Source organism: Nicotiana tabacum, chromosome 22, assembly GCF_000715075.1.
Source record: "Nicotiana tabacum cultivar K326 chromosome 22, ASM71507v2, whole genome shotgun sequence".
Classification (NCBI taxonomy): Eukaryota; Viridiplantae; Streptophyta; class Magnoliopsida; order Solanales; family Solanaceae; genus Nicotiana; species Nicotiana tabacum.
This window is the reverse complement of record NC_134101.1, coordinates 202,957,865-202,976,525: the sequence shown is the minus strand read 5'-3', so window position 1 is coordinate 202,976,525 and position 18,661 is coordinate 202,957,865. Positions and strand designations below refer to the sequence as shown.

General features: G+C 37.1%; 1 protein-coding gene across 1 annotated transcript; it reads right to left on the bottom strand.

The window, feature by feature from the left end:
• Positions 1-10,144: 10,144 nt before the first annotated feature.
• LOC107768782 (uncharacterized) lies at positions 10,145-14,730 on the bottom strand. The gene is made up of 2 exons (XM_016587925.2): positions 10,765-14,730; positions 10,145-10,667 (listed from the first exon to the last, which is right to left on the bottom strand). The coding sequence occupies exons 1-2, from the start codon at positions 14,174-14,176 to the stop codon at positions 10,297-10,299; spliced, it is 3,783 nt and encodes a 1,260-aa protein (XP_016443411.1). The 5' UTR covers positions 14,177-14,730; the 3' UTR covers positions 10,145-10,296.
• Positions 14,731-18,661: the final 3,931 nt, after the last annotated feature.

The following is an 18,661-nucleotide window of genomic DNA, read 5'->3' as shown; positions in this document are numbered from 1 at the left end:
ATGACAAAACAGCATCACCTGACTTATTTATAACAAAATTAAAAATCTTGACATTTTTTTTTATTATTATTTATTTGTTTTTTAGCTATTTTAGCAAAAGTGGGTTGGACATCATCCGACTTATTTATGACATGTTTTTTATTATTTATTCGTTTTTGGCTTTTTAGCAAAAAGGGGGTTGGACCCGATGAGGGTTGCCTACGTATCTCACATCCGGTGAGAATCAAACCCGCGTAGTTCGGGCAATCAAGAATAAGTAGATGAACTAACTTCTTCTTTTTTTTTTTTTTAATTTGCGAAAGAACTACTTTAAAAGAAGAAAGGAAGTATTTTTTTGATTGATTTTATTTTATTTTTAAAAGAAAGACTTCTAAGATATATTTTTTTTGAATTTTCGTTTTTTTTATTCTGAAGAAAAGAAGAAAATATTTTTCGGAATTTTACCTTTAATAAAATAAATGCTTCTCAAAATTTTTTTTTTGAATTTTGAATTTTCTTTTCAATTTTGAAAGAAGAATCAAAATATTTTCGGATTTTTTTATTATTATTATTATTATTATTATTTTTAAAAAAAACAATTAGAAAGACTTTCTAAAGAAGTCCATAATGGAAAATATTTTTGGATTTTTATTGTTTTGAAAATTGGGGGTCTAAAAACTTTTCTAGACTTTTTGGCAAGACAAATATTTTTGCAACAAATAAAGACATATATATATTATTTTGGAAATAAAAAAACTTTTTGGATTTATATATATATACATATATATTTGTGACAAATAAAGAAAGACTCTTTTATTATTTTTATTTTTGCATTTTCATAAACAAATAAAAAATATTTTTTTTAAAAAATAAGACTCTTTTCATGGCAAAACAAACTATTTTCTTTTCTATTTTTTTGAAAAACAAAACAGAACAATGATGATTTTTTTTATATTTTTCCTTTTAAACAAACTAAACATTTTTTTTCTCATTTTCTTAAAATTTCGGCAGAGTTTTGACAGTATTCGGGCATTTGGTTTTATTCAAAAATAAGCAATCAATTCTCTAACCGCTATTTCCTTTTTTCGCATTTCAAAATGTTATTCCTGATATTCACAAGACAGTCAACACACAAGTCTGAATCAAATAAATGCGCAAGTAGTAGCAAGTAAGATGCATCAGGATGGTCATTTCCATTTTTGGTACACCTGTCCTAGACAGACCCAACCCCTATGTTGAGCCTCCAAAGTCAAATGCACGTGATGCAAACAAACGTTCATACTAGGGATCCGGCATGAAGCTGAGTTATTCTAGGTTCATAACCTGGGTATTTGTTCTAGACTGTGTACCCGAGCGGACAACTCGAGTCGAGGAGGGGGCTACGTACCGGGGACCCGCGGGATCGTCCGGCTTTGTAACTTATCCGACCTCTTTCTTATTTCAGGTATTGACACTAACAGAATAGGGAGTCTCGACCATCGAGCTTCTCCCCGGAGGTAAGAAGTGAATGGTTTCGGCACAGTTTATATGTACAGTTCAGATAATATCAAAGCGGTAAAAGCAGCATTTAGCACATTAGGCTCAAAACATGTAAAAATCAAATAAAGCCAAATATAACAATTTATCTAAGCTCGAATTCTTAACCCTGAACCAGTGGTTCTGGGTTTTATCCCCAGTGGAGTCGCCAGAGCTGTCACACCTCCTTTTTACGCACCCGCTAGGGCGCAAGGGAGTTTTTCCAATTAAAGGACAATCGAAACGGGATTGGTTTATTTATTTCAGAGTCGCCACTTGGGAGATTTAGGGTGTCCCAAGTCACCAATTTTAATCCCGAATCGAGGAGAAGAATGACTCTATATTACAGTCTGCATACCAGAAATCCGGATAAGGAATTCTGTTAACCCGGGAGAAGGTGTTAGGCAGTCCCGAGTTCCGTGGTTCTAGCACGGTCGCTCAACTGTTATATTTGGCTTATTTATCTGATTTTAAATACAATATGAACTTATGTGCAAATTTTATCTTTCAACCGCTTTTATCATTTACTGTTATTTTTATCAAGAATTGCAACGTTATAAAAATGTATCTCGAACCACGTTACAATCAATGTACCCGTGGTCGTCGACACACTTTGACTCCGTTGAGATTTGGATTTGGGTCACATCAATGTGCACCCGAGTTTAAGGAAATTAAATTATTAAAGGCGCGCCTAAAGCGACTAGCGTATTTATTTTGGGTAGGACCGTGGAATTTTACTAAACGGTCCATCCCGAAGTCTAAACAATTTTTAAAGAAAATATTTACTGGGGGCCCCGCAATTTGTATTTTATTTGGCAAGGCTCATCTCATTCTTATTTTTTTAAAATGAATTTGCAACGTCATGGACACGCATCTCGAACCACGTCACAATCAATGTACCCGTGATTGGAAACACATTTCGACTCCGTTGAGAATTGGATTTGGGTCACATAAATGTGCACCCGAGTTTAAGAAGGTAAGATTTATTAAGGCGCGTCCTAAAGAGTCTAACGTATTGTTATTTTAGGAAGAGGCCGTGAAGGTTCATTAAACGGCCAAATCCAAAGTCTAGTCAATGGTTATGTATTTTATTGAGGGCCCCGGCGGTTTGTGATTTATTTGGCGAGGCTCGTCTCATTTTTATTTTAAAAGGATAAACCTATGGCGACTACATTTTTCTATTAAGTTCGTCTCTAAAATAAAAGAAAAATCTCCTAATTATTTACATGCTGAAAAACGCAACTTATTAGTTATTAAGTTACGGCTAATGCGATTGGAAAATTGCGATCGAGTTTGTATAAGGAAAAACTGCTTTCATTCCACATTTTATTATTTGCTAGAACATGAGATAAATACACAATAATATCAAAACAGATTAACTATTCTTCGATTAATGTAAACTAACATTATTAGATGAAGAAAGTATACATATGCAACCTCATTATTCATTAATTAATCGGCTACATTTTTATACAAAGAGAGGAAAATTAATATTCAAACACAGATCCGAACAAAAGAATTCAACAGGAACAGGAGCCTGATTAATATTTCATTTTTCGCTTCAAGCCAAGAGTGTACAAATGTGTACCTGGAAACAGCAATACAAGAACAAAAGAAGTAGGAGTCAGCAGCAGTAATAACACAGCAACAGCAGGTTCAGCAACACCGCGAAACCAGTAACAACCAGTAGAATGACCCAGTAACAGATTGAAAACTTAGCAGTGCAAAAGTACAATCGCAGTCAAAGCAGAAGAGAGAAAAGATACGAGATGCAGCAGCTTCGGATTTTTGAATAACACTCGAAGAAAAGCAAACAGAATTGTTCGAGTGAAAGTTCTAATTGTCTTTCTCTTTTACTATCGCAAACTCTCTCCAGTATAAAAGTATGTCAACTCTCAAGTGTAAAAGTCTCTCAACAATAAGTTCTAAAAAAACTCTCTTCTTTTTTTTTTCTCTCCTAAAAAAATCCTCTCAAGGTTCAAGTTCTACCCCTTTAATGTGTCAAATGACCATATATATATAGCAAGACCTTGTCTTGAATTCCCAACCCCAAAATTATTCCCCCAATGGCATGCTTTGTCCCACTACTTAATGTTTTCTTTATTTTAAACTTTGTCCCCCATGCCTACATTAAATAACTAACACATTCCCAACCCATTACAATTTGTCCCCCATGCCTATATTAAAAAGTACAAGATTCCTCCCCATTATAATTTATCCCCCATGCCTATATTAAAAAAGTACAAGATTCCTCCCCATTATGTTTTGTCTTGTCCCCCATTATATTAAACAAGTACATCAAAAACCCCACCCCATTATATTTTGTCCCCATGCTTAACATAAAGAATCAAAATAATGTTCAATTACCAAACTACCCCTCCGACCTTATTGCAATTACAAATCTACCCCTAAATGCAATGCAATTTACCAAATTACCCTTCTACTCTAAACAATCAATTAATCATAACTCAACCAAAATATAGTCAAGATGACCAATTTCTCAACAATCTTCAACAACAATTTACATGAACATGATGAACAACACAAACTCCAAATTAATGGAAATAAATCAACCATATCGGGAACCAATCCTGGTTAATTTAGACCATTAATGGATGAACAAAGAGACAATAATACAAACAACAATATGCATGATTCAAATTAAACTAACAAATCAAAGACAAACATAAACTCACATTAAATCACTAGATTTAAACATGAACTTCAACCCAAGACGAACATGAATTTAATCTATCTTTAAGCAACAAAATGACGGATTCTAACGATTCAAACAACATTAATATTTTCTGGAAAATACATAACACATGAAACAAATTGAAGAAATAACCAATTAAATTTCAATTTGGATCTAACAAACATTAAACTAACAAATATTCACTTAAACAACAATACAAACATGAAATAAACATGAAAAATAACTAATTAATCTTTCACTTGAAATCTGAAAAATTAATTTAACAAACAACACATAAACATGAACAAAACCAAAATCAAATATCTAAACATAAACATGAACAAAACAAACATTCGCCGATTTTAGATTCGAAAATATCAAAACAAAATGCGGACAAAATAAAACTCAAAAATCTACTAACCGAATCGAACAATCATACATACGGACTGTTTCGGCGACCCTCGACCAAAGCTTAACCGAACGAAATGGTGGCATCAAACAACTGAAACGAATTAAGCTGCTCGTGGGCAGCAATGCGATGAAGTTATAGCAGCTGCGACGTCGATTTATGGCTGGCCGCAGCAGTCATGCAAGCAGGTCAAAGAAGAAACGAGCAGCCATCAGCTCGGAGGAAGGAGGAGAAGCAGCGGCGATGGTGGGGTTTGGACGATGAAGCCGCAGCTCGGAGAAAGGAGGAGAAGCAGCGGCGTCCGAAGGTTGTTTGGATAACGCAGCAGCTGCTGCTTGACGATGGTGAGGAAGATGAAGCGCGACGGGTTTGAGCCACCATTTTCGTGCAACTGGAGCTGGTTTATGGAGCTAGGAGGAAGAGCAGCGTCGACGAGCCTCGACGAGCGTCGACTGGCCATGGCGAGTTGTGCGACGAGGAAGACGAAGAAGCAGCAGCCATGGATGGGCTGCTGCGTGTGTGCGTGTTTTGTTGTGTATGGGGAGGTAGCCATGGATGCTTGCTTGGAGCTTTGGAGGAGTTTTTGAGTTTGGGGAAGAAGAAGATAGGGAAGGGGCGGATGGGTTAGTTTTAGGTTTTTAGGGTTTTTGTTTTGTTTTGTTTTTTTGTTTTTGTTTTGTGTTTTGAAAAATGAAGAAGGGTGTTGGGGTATTTGGGTCATGGGGCGGACCGGGTCGACCCGTGTGAAGTGGACTGGGTCGTGGACAATTGTTTGGGCCTGGGGTTGAAAATTGAAGAAGTGGCCCAATCCGATTTTTATTTGTATTTTTGTTATCTTTTCTTCTTTTATTTTCTAAAACTAAATTATAAGAATACTTAAATTATTATTAAGAACTAAATTAAGTTATAAAAGCGCAAATTAACTACCAATAACAATTAATGCACAATTAAGTAATAATTAAACATAAAATTGTTCATTTGGACATTAAATGCTAAAAATGCAAAAGATGCATATTTTTGTAAATTTTTTAATTTTGATAAAACTAATTTAATTACTAACAATTATAGAATTAAATCCTACATGCCAATGCGATATATTTTTGTATTTTTTATTAATTTAGCAAATAAACAAACACAAACAAATACAAATAATAATCCAAAAATGTCACAAAATACTCAAACTTGCACACCAAGGAAAATCATTTTATTTTGCATTTTTTGGGAGTATTTCTCATATAGGGCAAAATCACGTGCTTACATTATGGTCCAAAGAAAAGAAGAACTCCCGCACCAAAAGCCCCCAGTGCTCCTAAAACCTCCAAGAAGAGAAAGGCTTCATCCCCAACAACTACTGAAACTTCCTTGCCAAAGGGAAGAGCCACAAGAAGCAAGGTGAAATAGAGTGAGGGTGATCTACAAAAGGCTCTGGCTGAGAGTAAGAAGAAAAGGATGGCTAAAGGAAAAGGGAAGTTTGCAAAGTCCTCATAGGCTGTGGAAGTTGAAGAGATGGAACAGGTCCATCAGGAGGAAGTTCCAACAGTGGAGGTTCAAACCCCCAAGCCCAAAAAGCCCAAGACGTCTTCCAAGAAGTCTTCCTCTATGTCTGAAGCTGTTGAACCTTCATTAGCCAAGAGGACAAGGTCTGCAATGAAAAGTAAAAAAGTTAGAATTTATTAAGATGAGGAATGGAGTGGTAAAGAAGAAGAAGATGAGTCTGATGGTAAACAAGATAAGCTTGCCATGTTTGGCAAAAGAAAATTTTTGAAGGGTAGGTTGTTGAAAGACCTGTTGGAACCAAGCATGATGAGACTGGTGGATGCCTTAGCTGCTTAGGGCTGAAAGGACATGGTCCTTCAGATGGATGGAAGGCTATCTAGGAATGAGATCATTGAGTTCATGGCAAATGCAGAGGTTAAGTATGGCAAGGTTAGCAGCCTGGTGAAAGGAGTTCAAGTGACATTTGATGCAGAGAAACTGGGAGAGATCCTTGACATACCCTCTGAAGGGTTTGATGACTATACAAGGCAAAGGTGGACTTTTCTAAACTCCCTTCCTACTGCCCTTGAAATTACCAGGAGGTTCTGTTATGCTGAAGATGTGAATGAGGCTAGGGCTGTTCAGAAGAGTAAAATGAGGCCACAACACAAGGTCTTGTTTGAATTTGTCAACAAGTGCTTATTGCCCAGGCAGGAGAGAAAGCATATTTTAAATTATATGGAATTAGTTCTGATGGAGTGCCTGGAAAGTGGAAGGCAAATTAATTGGCCTGCATTTATCATCAAGCTGCTGGACAGAGTCATCAATGGCTCCAAAGCTCATGCTACCCCCTATGGCTTTATTCTGACTACGATTCTGGGTAGGTGCAATATGCGTCTGAAGAAATGGGAAATGGCCTCAACCAAGGACCAATTTGGCATTAATACTCTGCATTCTTATGACTATTTAGTCAATGACATCCCAAATAAACCTGGTTCATGCAAGAAGACTTCTATCAACAGTAAAGTCAGGGCTCTTGTTCAGGAATGTGAAGCCAAGGATACTGAGATAGCTAGGCTCAAGGCTCATGTGGCAGAGGTAGAATCTGAGAGGGATGCTCAAAGAACTGAGCTTACCAAGGAAAAGGAGAAGAATGATGGAATTCTTCACAATATGCTGAATCTTCTCCAAGCCCAAAAACAAACCTCTAGCTCCCCCAAGCCTTAGGAATTCTAGCCTTTGTCTCTTGAACCTGTCTAGTACCTTCAGTGACCCGGATTAGGGATTTTTCTATCTTTTTTTGCTCATGATTTAAATGTTTTTTGCTTTCTGGTTGTGGATTGTGGTAGCAACATATCTTCTATCAATAATATATATTGTTTATGCTCTTGTTCAATGTTAATCTTTATTTGATAGTTTAAATATGTTTGCTTGATTACTTGATGATTAAACCATGATTGCACTTGCAGTTGTCCCAGTGTCCATGAGTACTTATTAAAATCTGGGACTCACACTTTGTATGCAACTTTTCGATGATGCCAAAAGGGGAAAGAAATATTGTGCTTTACACATTTTGAATATGTGATATTTATAACCTAATTAACCTGGTCCTTGATGGTGAGTCAATTTTCTAAACTTTGTATTGATGGTTAAGCTGAGTTCTTATAGGATCCAAGTAAGTAAAAAGCGCAAAGTTTGTCATCATCAAAAAGGGGGAATTTGTTGGCCCAAGAACAGATGAAGTTTTAAAGATTGACAAAAGAACTCAGACATGGACCAGGTCCATCTTGTGAAGCACAGTCATGATCAACTTGTACATATGAGATTTACGTGAAGGAGATAAATCTAACTTATCAAGAAGTAATATCTCCTGATCTGATCGAAAAGGTTGCATATTGGATAAGGAGAGAAAGACTCCTTACATGAAGAGAACACAGTTTAGGAAGAAGATAGTGTTAGAGTTTGAGATCACCTTGAACTCTTTCACGATAGAAGAGTAGTAGTTGAATCCCAGTCAATCTCTAGTTACTAACCCATTAAATATCAGTGTTGTTATCTTTTACAGGTAATGCACATAAGCAGAAGTTAAACTTAAATTGAGAGCAAAAGAGCAAGGCGATTTTCCAAGCAATTTATGAGGTGGCATGTGACATGGTGTCCATCTTAGCGAAATGTCATGCCACATGAGATTGCGTTAGCCATGGTGGAGGGCCCTAACGGCAGAGAGTGTATTTTTGTATCAATTCCGTGAATCAAGAGTTTTGGTGGACGGATAGTATAATGGAGGGTATAAATGATCCTTTTCACATAGTAGAGGGATATATTTGACCTTTTCCGTCCAAAGAGCTAAATTTGCTGTTAGAGTTTATCAAAGAGAATAAGACACTAGCTAAATCCATAAATTGTCAATCATTTAGATTTCTGGTTCTAAACTGTATGAAATTTTGGATCCACTAATAAGGGGTGCTTGAAGGCCCAATAGGGTTATTAGTTAATCCTATTATTCCATATATAAGTACACTTACTGTTTACAATAAGAAAATACACTCTCTGCAGTATTTTACCAAGCTCTCTTTTCCCAAATGAGACGAGGGGTTTAGATTGTGATATATGTGACAACCAGCACCGACCAGTGATTCCGGCCGGGGTCCATCCGTCTTCCGCTTCCGCTACGCGAACAAGTAAGTTCTCGTTTTACGATTGACGCGCCAATCTAATGTGTTTAGATTAACGTGTTCCTTCAAGAACATTTAGTTTTGATCAACAATAGATGGATATGACTTGATCATATTTCTATCTAGAAGCTAGTTAAAATTGTGTAGAAGCCAACTGCAATATCCAAGGCTTAGCTAAACTGATGAAGCACGAAAGCTGCAATTGTCCTTATACTCAATGGTTTTGCATTGTGTTTGCATCAGATATTCTAGGCATATCTATATTTGCTCTCTGGTCTAGACTATTTTTTTTGTTGAGTGGCCTCCCACTAATGCTTTGTGTAGTCCTTTCGTGACTCTTTTGTGCTCTTGTATATCACTTCCAATAAGCATATTGAAACACTTGTTTCAGATGATTATGAAGATTACCAGTATGGGTGGTTTTCGGAGAATTTGGTGCAGTAGCAGCTTATATGACGAGTCATTTTTTGTTTTGTTGAAGACGGGGTCAGCTTTGTTTGTTTAAGCTGCTGTTTCCCTTTTATTAGGCTGCAGAAATCATTGATTTTTGAATCAGCTAAAAGACGCTTTATGATGGAATTGTATGTGGAGTACTTCCAGTCGAGTTCTCTAATAATGAAAATTGCATTATAAGTAATAAAGCTACTTGTATTATGGTCCATTCGCTGGCATGGTGGAAGTGAACTCCCCTAATACTTCACTGTCAATTCAATATAACTACTTCGAACTTTCAGCAACGTCTGAGTTTGTTAGGACACAAGCTGTTGCTTGCTGAGCTTTAGCTCTTTCAGTTGAAAATTGGTTTTAAATAGTTGGTCTGGTTGAGTCGGATCAATTCCATTAAATGGAAAGAAAACAATTACAGGGAAAAAGATTTCCCCAGATTATTATGATATGTGGGTTTTGATGCGTATTACATGATTTAGGATTGTGAGGATCGATTTTAGGTAAATGTGGAAAGTATATGTTTCTTGACATTCGTACGCTTCTCTTGCCAACATAACCAATTCTGTTATTTTACAGTGCTAATGAATTGGTTTGTCGCTGAGACAGCAGCATGGACCTCTATGGTTATTTGTTAAGGATCAATCTTACCACGAAAACAATAGCTCCTCGCAACTTCTTGTATTGGGCTGATATGATACCTTTTCCATTAAAATTCTTGATTAAATTCTCTTACAATAGCTCAATTTGCCGAGCCATCAGCCATACTATCAACTACTGTGGCTGAATACAACCTCAAATTCCAGGTTGAGAAACATAATTTTGCAGGAAAACATGTTTTCCTTGGTGGACCATTGGTAATAACTGGTTAAAAGGTCTTTATTCTGATTATCATAAGATCTTTTTTGCTTCTCACATTTGAGACATTTGATACAATATGATTCCCATCAGTTGTACATAAAATGTTTAGGAATTAGACTATCAACAAACAACTGTGAACTTGAGGCTCCTAGCCTGAAACAATGCTTTTACATATTCAGTTTTGCAGAAGATGAATGTTCTCTGATTTTCAAAAGCTTAAGAAATTTCCTTGACTAAAACAACTAAACGTAATTGTCTGGACTCATCTTATCAGAATGAACCACCTTGTCGTTAAATACATGTAGCAATTGATCACAAACTTTCCTGGAAGATGGCCTTTCAGCAGGTGCAGTTTTCGTGCATGGCAGTGCTATTTCCAGCACCTGAAATGCAGCACTTTCTTCATTGGGTAACAATGGTTTCAACACGGGATCAATGAGCTCTTCCCTAGTAGTTCCAGACATTTCAATACGCGACTCAACCCACCTCACCATGTCCATGTCTTCTCCAAAACTCCCATCAGTTGGCATCCTTCCACTAACAAGCTCCATGAGTACAATACCCATGCTATAAACATCACTCTTCTCTGTTGCCTTCAAAGAATAAGCATACTCTGCGAACAAAAGAAGTCAACTCGGTTTAAACCACAAAATTTGGTGGATACAACATATGCAAATCGAAAATTCAGAAAAAGTTATCAATTTAAATACCTGGAGCAATATAACCATAAGAACCAGCAAACCACATGTTTGATTCTGTGTTGAAGGAATCATAGTTATCCTTAATGGCTTTGGCCAGCCCAAAATCTCCCAAATGTGCCTCCATGTTAGAGTCTAACAAAATATTGCTGGATTTGATATCCCTGTGAATGATCTTGGGCACACAATCATGATGAAGGTACTCAATTCCTTGTGCTAATCCCACTGCTATCTTCAGCCTCGCCTCCCAGTCGAGGCACTTCTTCGTCTTATTATTAGCTGGCTGCTTGTGCAGCCAATCCCACACACTTCCATTCTCCATATACTCATATATCAGTAGATTTGAACCTTCTCCTCTATTGTTACAATACCCCATTAGCCTCACCAAGTGCCTATGCCTTATCCTCCAAAGTGTTTTGATTTCTCTTGCAAAGCTTTTGTCCAGCAACAGATCATCCTTGCTTGGTATTCTCTTGATTGCCACTATCTCTCCATTAAACAACTCAGCTTTGTAGACAGTTCCAGATCCACCAGATCCGATTATGAACTCGGTGCTTAGATTATTTGTTGCGTCCATGATGTCATCCCACCTGATATCGCGCTTGGCAGCAACACTTCCAAAGAGTGGTCTCTTTTGTCCTTGGGAAGAGCTGGAAGAGTAAGCATAATTTACTGAACTTTCTCTTCTAAAGGCTTCTCGCCTTTGCTTGAAAAAGAGGGCAGCTCCAAGCAACAGAAGTATAATTGCCACTGTAGTTGATATCACTGAAATTATTACCACTGTTGAGTTACTTAGCCCTGGATCCTGATTGTTGGACTTGGAGTCTTCGCAATTTTGCAGAGGACTTCCACATAGATGATTCCCGGTGAATGCATCAGCTGGCCAATGTGCATACTGTTTGTCCAATTTGCCGTGAAGGTTGTTGTAAGAGAGGTTAAGCTTGCCCAAACTGCTCATTTCACCAACTTGAGGAGGAACTTCTCCGATGAGCTGGTTATGAGATAGATCAAGTGCTTCAAGTTTAGAGAGTGTCCCAACAGAAGGAGGAATTTGGCCAGTGAGGTTGTTGAAACTCAAATCCAGTATGCTTTGAAGATTCTTGAGCTGTCCTACTTCACTGGGTATTTCACCAGTAAAGGTGTTTCCCGAGAGACGGAGTATGTAGAGCTTGCTTAAGTTGCCAATGGTAGTTGGAATGGGACCAGAGAGTTGGTTTCTGTCAAGATTTAGGACATTAAGGGAATTGAGCATACCAATTTCAAGGGGTATAGTTCCATTCAGTGAATTGTCTTCTAGAGACAGCACTAAAAGCTTTGAGCAGTTGAACAATTCTCTAGGAAGAGGTCCTGAGAATTTATTAGAGGCCAGCTTGAGCTCACCCAAGAGCGGCAAGTTTCCGAGCCAAGTAGGGATTGATCCAGAAAGAAGGTTATTATTGAGATCAAGATGGGTGAGCTTTCTGGACAGAGAAAGCTGTGCAGGTATTGAACCAGTCAATTCGTTTCCGGAGAGATCTAGCAGTGATAGTTCACGGTTTAATCCCAATGTCCAAGGGATTTTTCCAGTGAAACGGTTGTTTCCTAGCCTTAACCTTTCAAGAAATGGTGAATATCCCAGGTGGGGTGGAATATCATGATCAAATGCATTATTTGTAACATCAAAAGAAAGAAACGATGTTGAACTGCACAGGGCAGCAATACTACCATTCAGTTTATTATGAGAAAGATTGATTCTCGTCAAATTTGAAACATTGATCAGTTCATCAGGAAGATTACCTTCAAAGGAGTTGTTATAAAGCATAAGCTGCTCCAGAGCTCGAAGATAACCAAACGTCGTAGGGATGCTACCAGATAGTCGATTATCTGCCAAATCAAGGGTCTTCAGTTGGTGACAATTCCCCAAGCTGGCGGGAATTTCACCAGAGAGATCATTTTGTCTAAGATCAATGAAATTCAGCTGCTTTAGCCTTCCAATTGTAATGGGAATGTTGCCTGTGAATTGATTTCCATAAAAATCGATCATCTGCAAGCTAGAACAATTGCCTGTCTCCATTGGGATTTCTCCAGATAACTGGTTCTCATATAGAAAGAGGATCTCAAGGTTCCCAAGCATTCCTATCTCTTTCGGTATATTGCCACGTAAGTTGTTGTGAGACAATGCCAACGTTTGCAGATTTGTGAGGTTTGCTATCCATGGAGATATTGAACCAACCAAAGTGTTGTTGTTAAGCAGGAGATCAGTCAACTCAACCAACTCGGACAGCTCTACTGGTATCGAACCACTGAGCGTGTTATTAGACAAATCGAGCAGCTTTAGTGACCTGCAATCTCTCAATTCCACAGGGATTTCACCAGAAAGTTGGTTTTCCGAAAGCATCATGTGTTCCAAACTGCTCGCACTGGAACAAATGCTTTTCGGTATGCTACCAGAAAGATTGTTGCTTGTCAGAACCAAGAATAGTAGCTGATCCATGTTGCCGAATTCTCCAGGAATTTCACCAGAAAGTCTGTTTCCAGACAAGTCTAAATTCTGAAGGTTGCTCAACTTTGCCAAAGACTTTGGGATCGAACCTTCAAGGTGATTACCAAGCAAGCTAAGATAAAGCAGCTGATTCATTCCAACAAGCTCAGCAGGAATCTGTCCAGAGAGGCTATTATTAGCAAAATTGAGAACTTGGAGGTTTTTAAGGTTTGCTAATTCTTCTGGGATTGTTCCATTGAGATTGTTGACAGCAACACTGAATGCAACTAGGCTGGAGCAGTTGCCAATTTCAGCTGGAATTGGACCTTCCAGTTGATTCTCCTGTAAATTCAGGTTCTCAAGCTGGCTGAGTTTTCCTAATTCAGAAGGAATCTTGCCACCTAGGTTGCATGTGGCCAAGCCAAGAGTGACCAAATTTTCAAGATCACCAAAAGTAGTTGGAATTGTCCCTGTTAGGCCATTATCACCGATTCTAAGGACTTGGAGATTTTTCAGCAAGCCAATTTCAATGGGAATGGGGCCAGTGAGTTGGTTGGAAAAAAGGAGGAGAGATTCCAAAGAAGTAAGGTTAGAAAGAGTAGGTGGAATGGGACCTGAGAGCAGATTAGAAGAAAGATCAAGTTGGAGCAGGTCATGCAAAAGGCCAATGGATGGTGAAATTGACCCACTGAGTGAAGAATCAGAAAGGTTTAGGCTCACCACTTGTACTGAGTTTCTTGCACATGAAACACCTCTCCATTTGCAGTAATTTGGATTGTTTTCAGACCAATCTCTCAACACATTTTCTGGACCATCAACAAATGATTTCTTTATCTCCAAAAGAATCTTCAGTGTTGATGATGATGACTCGGTTTCATTCTTGCAAAACACATATCCACTTGAACATATAAGAACTAATGTTACAACAAACAAAGCTACGAAAACTCCTTTAAGCATCCTCATATCTGTTATTGAAGAGAAATGAAAGATAAGGAAAGCAAAAATAGGACTAAATAGGACAGCAGAAAAGGTTTGACTTTTTCACTTATTGGTTCTGCTATTACTGCTAAGAATCATATTCTTGAGCAGGGGTTAAATGGCAGAAGTTTTTGTTGTGGGCATTTATGGACAAGAGTGAAGTCAGTGCTATCTTGAGCAGAGAGAAGACGCGTGGTTTTAGAACCAGTGCATGCAGCAGCCATGGCTCTTGGATTTTACGTGAAATAAAAGTGCTGCTTGTGGTTTTAGTATAATCAAGCTGTTTTCGGTATTTGCAAAGAAGAAACAGTATTAATGAGGGAAATCTTGAAATGGGTGTGGAGTAATAAGAAGAGATAAGGAAGGGAGAAGCTACAGCTACTCTCTGTCAGTTGACCACAACAATTCCATTAATGGTCACCGTAACTGCTACTCCATTGATATAGAGGCTATGAGAGAGAAAGAGATTCTTTCTTTAATGTGGAGCGATATTAATGGTTGAAAGACAAGAACAATATTTAATTAGTGAATGATAAGACAAAGGTCAAGTAAGTCTATAAGGCCAGCCACGAGGAGAACGGTATTATAGGGGCTATTGTTTGGAGGCTTATTACTCGGGCGTAGCTATAATTTAACTAATTATATTCTGTAGTTATTAATTACTTGTTATGGGATGTATGTTGCTGTATTGAATTCCGTTATATATATTGTATTCAAATCAGATGTATTGAGTCTTATATATTTTAAATTGTATTGAATTCAGTTGTATTTAAACAATAAAAAATCAAGAAATATGATGTATATTATTCTATTCAATTCGGATGTATACAGTATATTCAATTCGGCTATATTTATTCTTAACTAGTTTACGTTGTATTCAATTTCATTGCATTCAATTTGACTATATTCAAACAATAGAAAATCACAAAAAACATTGATATTCAACTGTATTCAATGTACTGTATTCATTTGTAGTTTCGTTTGTATTGTATTCAATTTACTATATTCAAACAACAAAAATTAAAAAAATACAGGGATCTACCACAAAAATAACCATTGGAATACTTAAATACAAGCAAATATACCAAAAAACTATATTTGCATTGAAAAATATAAAATTCAGTCTAATTTGAGTGTATTTAGGATTATTTTATGAGACTCAATAGCAAAGAAGAGAAAAAATTCGCCAGATACATTGCATTTGTAGATGACGTCTTCCGGCCAAACAAAACACTCTATATATTGTATTAAAACTAAAAAATAGAGATGAAAAAAAATTGTCCAGATCTGAGAATACACTATCACATTGTATCTATCAAAATGCGGTCAGACGAACAAAAGTCCAGTCATAATGTGTATTTTGTTGTATTTAATTTGCCCACAATAAATAAAATATACACAAAACTTATAAATAGACTCACATCTAAGAAAATACACTCAAATCTGAAAAATTGGGGGGGGGGGGGGGGGAAGTGCACTGTTAGCCACTAATAACACATGTATTTACTTTTAAGCTACTGTTTAAAATGTCTTTAGTCTTTAGTCACTGCTTTAATAAAATTTAACTACCCGGACAAAAATACTCTTCTGCTCATGTCCTTAACTTTTGAACTTAACTTCAGGACTACATGTCCTTAACTTTTGAACTTGTAACTCTAAGTTCAGGACTTCAGGACTACATGTCCTTAACTTTTGAATTTGGAACTCTAAGTTTAGGACTTCAAGACTACACGTCCTTAACTTTTGAACTTAACATCAGGACTTCAGTACTACATATCCTTAACTTTTGAACTTGTAACTGTAAGTTCAGGACCAAGTGTCCTTAACTTTTGAGTTTGATAGTCTAAGTTCAGGACCTATTGTCCTTAACTTTTGGGCTTCTTAGGCTATGTTCAGGACCTATTGTCCTTAACTTTTGAGCTTGTTAATCTAAGTTCAGGACTTCAGGGCCTATTGGGTCCTAGATAAGGTTGTTCTGTTAGGTCCAACACAAGTTACAGAGGGCTTTATGCTACCCAGTGCTTTAGGAGATGATGATATGGATTGTGAGTTTCTTTGAGGGTATGGCATAGGAAGGGATGGCTCCTATGGCCCTAACTACTTCTCAGGCTAGATGGGGAGCCTAGACCTCACTACTCATACTCTAGAACAAGCTGCTATGTTTAGACTCTAGGAGCTCAACTATGATTGTGGAGGAGCAGAAGAGGATGGATCGATTCTAGAAGTTAGATCCTCCCCGTATTTATGGTGGTCCCATAGTTGATTCTCAGGACTTCCTAGATAGGTACCATGAGATTCAATGTTATTTGGGTCTTGGGGAGTCCAATGGAGTTCATTCCAATACTTTTTAGTTGAGAGGACCAATAAAGAGGTAGTGGTAGACTTAAGAGTAGGGTAGGCTAGCAAGGCCACTTTCTATTAGTTGGACTCAGTTTTCGGCTCTCTTCTTGGAGAAGTTCAATGCACTCACTAGGAGGGATGAGTTGAGTAGTAGTTTGAGCATCAATAACATGATCACATGTTAGTTATTGAGTATGAGATGTGATTTATGCAATTATATTGTTATGTAGCTTTCTTAATCCTACCGAGACAAAGAAGCCGAGGAGATTTATTGAGGTTCTCAATTTTGGCATTCGATTTGGAATGGCATGATAGACTAAGACTCGTACTACCTTTGATTAGGATGTGGAGATATCTAGGAGGATGGAGCACATTCGCATGTATGGGAGATAAGAGCTTGAGGCCAAGAATCCATGCAGTAGTGGTAGATTCAGTGGTGCCTCGTCTAGAGTCAAGGGTTAGTATTCCTTTGGCTAGGATCTGATTAGATTGGTTTTAGAAACCTAGCTTCTTTCATATTCCTCATTGCCGACACCAGTTCTACCAGGCTAATATTAAAATTGTAATCGCATAACCTGGGATTTGCAGGATCTCGGGACCCCGACATCTCTTTATCCTGCAACGATCTACTACTCCGACCGCGATCCGCCCTTCTATCGGAAGCAAACCTATCCAATGACTGGAATCCTTTATTGCCACACTCAGCAGCCTTCTCGTATAGCTGAAAATGACTTCTAGAGGGCCTCTGATCAACATGAAAGTCATTTTTAAATTTATACTGATTCCGATCATTGTCCTTAACTTTTGAGCCTATTAGTCTAAGTTCAGGACCAAGTGTCCTTAACTTTTGAACTTGTAATTCTAAGTTCATGACCAAGTGTCCTTAACTTTTGAACTTGGAACTCGAAGTTCAGGACCAAATGTCCTTAACTTTTGAACTTGTAACTGTAAGTTCAGGATCCATAGCGTAGCAGAAAATGAAACGTTATTTGTATCTTTTCACAAAAAAATAAAAATAAAAATAATTGCAATTTACATATAAGATTTATGTCAAATTACATAATAGAAGGCTAATAACAAAAAGAAACAACTAAAAAAATAAAAGATTACGGAACCTAACCAACCAAAAGAAAAAAGAAAAATAAATAAAACTCAGAAAGTTTGTTTTCTAAAGTTTTCTGTTCTAGTTTCTTGCTAAAATCTTGTAGAGTTCTTCTTCGTTCTACAGCCATTTGCTCCATTGTAAAACCTGCTCTTGGACCCAATTACATCACTGCAAAAAACAATATCCATAAAAATTATTACTACGTAACAAAACCAAAATTCACATTGTGTTAAATCTAAGTCTCGTGAAGAAACACTAAAGATGAAAATTCTTCCGGCACAATTCTTTTTCCTAACATGAAAGAGATAGAAGAATGGGTAACACAGTCTTTTCATATTAATTTTAATAGACTAGTGGTTGCTATTGCTAAGCATTAAAAATACTGGATAAAAATAAATACCACTTTAAAAAGTGGCGACCCCACACAATTTTTACGAAATTCAGTCAGTTGGCCATGAGTTTTAGCCATAGATGATGGCAACAGTGGAGGCAATGACGAGGCTGATCTAGATTGAGGAATATGAGGTACTAAATTGAGGAATTTTCATAGCGGGTGAGAGAAGAAAGAGTACAAAGGAGAGAAAAAAATAAAAAGGAGGTTGGACAGTAGTGTTCCAGCGGGTTAGGTCGGCGGTGGTTCTCCGACGAGATTGTAAAGAGAGAGAGAGATTAAGGGAGATGGGGGAGGCGGCTAGACTATAGTAGGAAGATGAAAGGAGGAAGAGAGGAAAAAGTTATTTTAGGGTTATAAATTCTTTAAATATACATAATATAGTTTTCTAGAATTCTATGTATTATAATTAATTTAAAGTATATTTATATATGATAATATAGTGCATAATTTAGTTATACCATGTAAAATATCCTATAATATACTTAAAATAAAATGTTATTATATTTTATCATAATACTCATAATAATGATAGCATTTCAAAAGGTTTTAAAAAATAAATTGGGAATGAATAATTATTGATAAGGGTAAAATATGAAATTTCTCTTGATTTGCTAAAATGACAAGTAAAAAT

Bases quoted from the DNA above. Each gene is read 5' to 3' on its own strand.
- LOC107768782 (XM_016587925.2), bottom strand. From the start codon at position 14,176: ATGAGGATGCTTAAAGGAGTTTTCGTAGCTTTGTTTGTTGTAACATTA. The intron at 10,668-10,764 runs GTATTTAAATTG...TTTTGTTCGCAG, and splicing joins TTATGGTTATATTGCTCCAG to AGTATGCTTATTCTTTGAAG.